A 6835-nucleotide genomic window follows, 5' to 3' on the forward strand; every position below is an offset into this window, starting at 1 on the left:
AAATCGGGGATAACCAAAAACGAGGTTACACCGACAGCTTCTTGAAACAAATTCTGAAGAAACAGCACGCAGCAACCTTGCAACTCCAAGTCAAAAGGCATTCAATTGCTGAGTGAAATATCATGTGCACACATTTTAAATGTTTTTCCGTCATTAAAGCCAAACAAACAACTAATATCCATTATCTTATTCACCAAAAAACTAATATCAATATCTTTTTAATGAAAACCAAAAAAAAAAAAAGATCTTTTAGTTTTAGCCAAACAAAAAAAAAATAAAAATAAAAATAAAAATCTTTTAATAACAAAACTGAACACAATAATATGCCTCGCGGTCCAAATGGTAATGATCTGATGATCCCCGTATTCGTAATTTGATCAGGCTGGTACTATTCCCTAATTTGTCAAATAATAATAATAATAATAATAATAATAATAATAATAATAATAATAATAATAATAATAATCTGGAATCAAATATAGCTGCAACATTGAAAGTTGAAGGGTTAATTTCATGTATCTCATCTAATGTTTGATTTAAATACAATTTAATTTCTATAGTTTTAAAATATCATTTACTTTCCTCAAATTTTACACTGTTTTCATTTCTCTTTCTGTTATTTTATTTATATTTTTCAAAATAATTTTATTTACACCTTTAGTAAAGATATTAATTGTAATTTTTGAAACTAAGAATTTAATTGAAATTTATGCAAATTTAAGTAGATTTAAATAGAATATTTCCAAAATGGAAATTCTTGATCAAATAAATGTTAGCTCTCACGTTTTAGTAACAAAAGGTAGTGACAAAACTGATTAAAAATACAATTCCCTTTTTTTTTTTTTTTTTAGGGGTAAAGAATCGAATACGCAATATCGTATTGTAGTTAATTAAAATTAATTTAGTTGATAAATTATTTACATTGAGAAGTTGTATATTTGAAATATACGCTTGATTTAGTTGGTAAATCATTTACATCATAAAGTTGTATGTCTGAAATATATATTTGAAATACCAAAATGTTGGTGGATTTTTGTAAGTGATAATTTTTTTTTTTTTGTATATTTGTATATATTAATGCATTGAATATAATCAATATATGTATATATATTATATGAATGCATTGAATATAGCTTCATCCAAAAAAAAAAAATTGCAATGAATAGAACAGTTACCGTATCTTGGAGCTTATACTTGTATGGTAAAAAATTCTCTCTCACTCTTTTTTTTTTGGTAATATGATTAAAATTTCTCTTTATACTAAACAATTTTCTGTTTAGATATGTTCGGTTACAAAGTACCAAATGTAACATGTTCAGGACTATATAACCAATTATTTTTCAATAGTTCTGTAGTATGACTTCCAACAAATTTAAAATTGTTTGGCCAATGAGAAACAATAAAAAATATGGTTGTGTAAATGGTATTTATCGGTCTACCTTATCCCAAATGGTGGCAAATATGGAAAAACATTGATCCGGGGTTCTTATAGAATTCCATTCAAAATAAACCATGGAAAGACTTCTATAAATCCAATCTTCAAAATATTACAGGATCTAAACTGCTACAACAGATGGAAAAATTACAAGACTTTAAGCATCCCAATAGTATCTCAAGCTCTTATCTACGATTGGAACATGGATATGTGGTTAAGCCTACTGGTTGCATACCAAACCCAAAAAAAAAAAGAAAAAAAGAAAAACAATCCATGGAAGGCGTAGCCTGCTACTTTGATCTATGTATACCTATATTGCACATGACAATCTTTTGCTGTTGGTGCAGATTTCCTCGTTGTAATTTAATGGCACCAACAGGGCTGTATGTATTAAAGATGGATGGATAACAAGCCCCTGGAAAAGCAAAGAAAAGAAAACGATTGAACAATCATTTAGAAGCAGAAAAAACCAGTAAGGTTATGTACTTGAATGTATTTTTATTCACCTTGTACTAAAATAACATATTAATGAAGCATCTCGTCTAACTTCTGCCTGTAAAGAGCCAGATTCTGCAACAAAATTCATGCGGGAGGAGTATTAGTGATCTGCTTCAGGATGGAAATAAAAGACACTACATATCTATTATAGCTTAATGCCTGGTTCTCCTTAATTTCTTTTTATATGAGGATTCATTTCGCTTTGAAGAAATGAAAACAGATATTGCATTGGAATCAATTCTGAACTCATATGGATGCAGTCATCTTCTTTTCTCTATCTTCTCAACATGAGAAAATGATGGCTTATGCAGATGATGCAGATTTTGTTTCCAATTCAAGTACTTGATGCCATTGCATTTCAGCCTTTCACTGTAAGTATTATGGATAAGCTGATAGAACAGGTACAACAGTAGCAGTAAAGTTTTAAAAGAACAACTTACATACCCTAGTATAAGCATACACCCCAGCTTCAGTAGGTCCCACAGGACTTCCCCTCCTAATGAATTTACCCTCTTTGAAAATGTAAAGCATAGGTAGTCCAGTTGATAGTTCTAGACTGATAACCTGCCAAAGACGAACATAAAATATTACAATTCTTTTTGTTGCTACAAGTAAAGACATGAGTGACAAACTGGTGGAAATCTTGGTACCTCTTGGGATGTTAGTTTGTCAAGATACATAATGATAGACCTCAATGAATTCCCATGGGCAGCAATCATCACGTTCTTTCCAGATAGAAGTTGGGGTTCAATCTGCAGTTTGGTATATCTGCAGTTAGATGCTATACAATGGTCTATGAATACTTTAGCAGAAAATGTGAAATATCCTTATCCAATACAGGATGCAACATGCAGATAAGCGGAAAACTACTCTAGGTTTGTGCATACTTGATCTTTAAAATAAGCAACAGCTCTTTGAGCACACATTTCCAAGCTCTCGCCATTGGGAGGTGGTATGTCATAACTCCGACGCCATTCATGAACTTGTTCCTTCCCATATCTATCTGCAGTTTCCTGCTTATTGAGACCTTGCAATTCCCCATACCTAAAGGAGAATAATGTATGCATTATACAGGCAATGAAGGAAATTAAGACAGATAATCAGAAAAGCAGAGCAGAACAATTACATTCTTTCATTCAATTGCCAAGCTGCAATGACTGGAATGGACTGGCGTTTGGTGTCTTCACTAAAAATTTGACTCCATGACCTTGCCTGTTCACTCTCATTATGTATAATGATAGGCACCTGCAAACAAATTAATATTCAACAAATTTGTAAATAGCACAGAACCTATTGAGTTAGATGTGCACATCAAACTGACATTTTGCAGGTTCCTGTCTCACAACTGCTTATCCCTGCCAAAAAATGCACTGACACTTAACATTAAACATTTTTCAGTTATACTTGGACATCTGATGCCCATTATGATGAGCTCCAGCAGCATTAAGCAGCCTTACAAAAGATATCTCTATAATACCTTCCTACGACGATGCTGCGTCATGGCAAGCATGGCAGTCATCTGTGCACGGATCAATGCAGATGTATATATCATGTCAACAGGTATATTACTAATTCTCTTTCCAGCTTCAATAGCCTCTTCTACACCCTTTTTGGTCAGTGGTACATCAACACAGCCTGTGAATAGGTTCTTTTCGTTCCACAATGACTCACCATGCCTTATCAGGATTAGAGCTGCTTCATCTGAAATCCATTTAGAGACAAACTGACATTATTCAAAACAGGTAAACCGTAAACTTTGCTTTTAAGTCATGGAAATTTACCATGCAATTTCCATAAAGCAGAAAACAATTTATTCAAGCATTGGGATGTGGAAAATGTGCCAAAGATGGATTTTTTGTTTAGCCAATCTCGTATAAAAGGTTACAAAAATCTTTGAGATGCTATAATGGTATAATCATGAACAGTAACACATTTGCTTCACATACGTCAACATCATACTGTTGAGTACAAATAACTTACTAGATTTCTTCCGAGGTTCTTTGGTATTCTTATTTGAGGGGGACAAAACTGGATCAGCAACTGAAGTTTGAGAACTTGAGGCTTGAATCCTAAGGCTAGAGCGTTTACATTCTTTTTTTGACAGTCCAAGTTCGACATTGGAACCTTTGAAAATCAACTTCGTTGAACCATTCCCAATTTCTTGATGACGGCCTGAGTTATTTCTATGTCCCAGGGACTGAGAAGTCCCAATGGCTTGATGAAATACTGCAGCAGCCATTCTGAAAATTCAAAACATCCCATGTGATGATGTAAACACACACAAGTAATACAATTTTGGTTAAAACCATTGCACCACAAGATTGTGCATTAAGCTAGCAGCATGTACTTAAATACTATCAACAACATCAAGACACAAGTGGCAAGAGATTTAAATGATGTATAAATCAGGTGGCGTAAAAACCATGTGCCTCTCTTTCCATGGTTCAACAGAGGATAAACAAAAAAAAAAAAAAAAAAAAAAAAAAAAAAAAAAAAACGAAGGAAAAGGGAGGTTGAGACTTAAGAGATATTGTTATTTTCTCATTGATAGTGAAATTAAGGCTTGCATATATTCTAAATTAATACGCTTACTACATTAGACGGATTAAACGCCTATCCTATTTAAATAATAATAATAATAAAAAAAAAAGACACTCGGTAACCAACCCAATATAAATAAAAGAATGATCACAAGTTCATAACCCAGGTAAAATCCAACATAACTTAATATAAAATAATTTTGTAGATCTATTCTAAAGGTCTTTTCCATAAATACAGAATGGATAGGCGTAAAAACGTAGCAAATCTAATCAATCATGTTGAAATAATCTTATTCTTTAAAAGGGTTTTCCAATAATCCAATCAAAGTTACAGCAAACAAGATCAAACATGAATATCTTCAATCTACGAACACAATACGAGGAAACAAATCTTGAATAAAAAAGAAGAAAAAAAAAAAAGAACAGACCCTCTTGAAAAAATCAAACAAAGAAATCAGCAACAACCCAGAAACCCAAAATGCCGCAGAAGCAAAAAGAGTAATTGATAAAGAGAAAGAAATGTTACCAGGGTATATATATATATGTGTGTGTGGCGAGCGAAGAAACCGAGGCAGAAAAAAAGAGCAAAGTTGGGTTAAGAGTTTATTACGAGAAAAATGTTGACGGAGAAGAAGATGGTGGAGGTTAAAGAAGTTGTATGTCCATTTTCAACGGACAAAATAGGAGAGGGAAAGTCTGCGAGTATTTATATTAACAACAAAACGAAATTCATATGGAAAAAATCGTTGGTGTGGGTTTGTGAAAACAGTGCAATGACAAAATTTCTTTTTCCCTTTTTCCCAGTTGGCAAAAAATGTTGGTTGGCGTTTCTTGGATCTGACTTACCTGGGCTTTTAAAGACAGTTTACAATTTTTACAAAAATATTTTTTATTTATTTGTTATTTATGTTCACCTTTTAAATTATGCATTTGCATTGTACTAATAATAACAATAATAATAGACATCAAATTTATAAATTTATTATTATTATTTTTTTATCTTTGTTATTTCTCCAGTCGTATTTTTGTTTTTGTTTTTGTTAAGGCATATTTCTACTTTCTCGAGTTGTACGATAAATAAACAAATCTATATTTGCATTATGTGATCATTTCAAATAACAATAGTTTAAGCATACAAACATTTAAACTATTTTAATTTACTTTAAATAAACATTTAAATTTACTTCTAATTATATACTTTTTTTGGGCTTCCAAAACTTGAAAAGCGATGTAGATGGTGGTTTATTTTATTTACTTGTTTTACTTTTGTGTTTTTAACGATTAATTCATTAAACAAAAAAAAAAAAAGGACTAATTCTGTTCCATATTAATAGTACCTTCTCAACACTCAAAAGATTAATTATTATTAAAATTTAATATAAAAAAAAAAATTGTCCTTTAAAGAGTAACAAGAGCCAAAACCAAAAACTAAAACCTGAGCAGAAGACACAGGACAACTACCCACAAGGAAATAAAATAAAATAAAATTAAATTAAAAAAAAAGGGGGGGAAATACACACACACACGCACACTCACACCAAACCAAACAAAGCAAACCCCTCAAATCTCCAATTGAGGCCACCTAACATAACTCCCACCACCACCACTTTGGGTCCCATCCCTTGCGGTGTTTGATGCACCACGTGCTTTATACCATGCAATTTCTTACACCAACACATCAAACACACACACACACACACACCCCTAACCACTTTCCATTCCAAGCCACCATGACTGGCTTCTACTGCATCATGCACCATTGCTAGCTGTTCCTCTACCTCTTCTAAGTGTCAAAAAGGAATATACTTTTCCATTGTTCCTATATTCTCTCAAGAAACGTGTACAACTAAGGCACAAACTGTCTTCTGTTTCGTCAGATAGAAGAAATTAAAAGAGGGGATTTTTGAAGGAAAAGTATTCCACTAATATATAGAAAAGAAAATGAATAACTGAAAATATAAATGTAGAATTATACAGCCGTGAATTTTTATATGAATTTTTTACTGTTATAATAATTTTTCTTCTATTTTAATATTTTAAATCTAGGATATTTTAATTATAAATGTAAATACTAACTGAACCGATAAATTTTTATATGAGTTATGTATGAGATATTTTTAAAAGATTATATTGTAAGTTTTAAAGGTTGACAGCTGCTGTTAAGTTTTGCGATTTGGGTGTTTGGAGAAGGGGACTCATAGTCAATCTTCCTAAAGATAAAGCCAGCATAATTGAACGCTGGAAATTTTTTTTCTTAATTTTAAATATTTGGGATTCTAAAAATATGTTAATCTTTAACAAGAAAAATTAATCCTATTTATCTTCTGTTTGAATTGATCAACCAATATATGGAGCTTCTAAC

At 31.7% G+C, this 6835-nt stretch overlaps 1 protein-coding gene across 3 annotated transcripts; it reads right to left on the bottom strand.

The window, feature by feature from the left end:
- Positions 1–1462: 1462 nt before the first annotated feature.
- Positions 1463–5294, bottom strand: LOC107420955 (2,3-bisphosphoglycerate-dependent phosphoglycerate mutase 1). 3 transcript variants are annotated; one of them, XR_003056244.3, is made up of 9 exons: positions 5000–5294; positions 3914–4173; positions 3411–3634; positions 3060–3178; positions 2821–2977; positions 2584–2685; positions 2374–2497; positions 1942–2005; positions 1463–1850 (listed from the first exon to the last, which is right to left on the bottom strand). XR_003056244.3 is itself a non-coding variant. In XM_025074419.3 (9 exons), exons 2-8 carry the CDS (start codon positions 4170–4172, stop codon positions 1961–1963), a joined length of 1026 nt encoding a protein of 341 aa, XP_024930187.3. In that variant the 5' UTR covers position 4173; positions 5000–5293; the 3' UTR covers positions 1463–1850; positions 1942–1960. The 3 variants fall into 3 exon arrangements, 2 of the variants coding, with proteins under 2 accessions (XP_024930187.3, XP_015885537.3); XM_025074419.3 differs by having other exon boundaries at positions 2378–2497; positions 5000–5293; XM_016030051.4 differs by having other exon boundaries at positions 2378–2497; positions 4902–5293.
- Between the last annotated feature and the right edge of the window lie 1541 nt (positions 5295–6835).

This window comes from Ziziphus jujuba, chromosome 5 (assembly GCF_031755915.1).
Source record: "Ziziphus jujuba cultivar Dongzao chromosome 5, ASM3175591v1".
NCBI lineage: Eukaryota > Viridiplantae > Streptophyta > Magnoliopsida > Rosales > Rhamnaceae > Ziziphus > Ziziphus jujuba.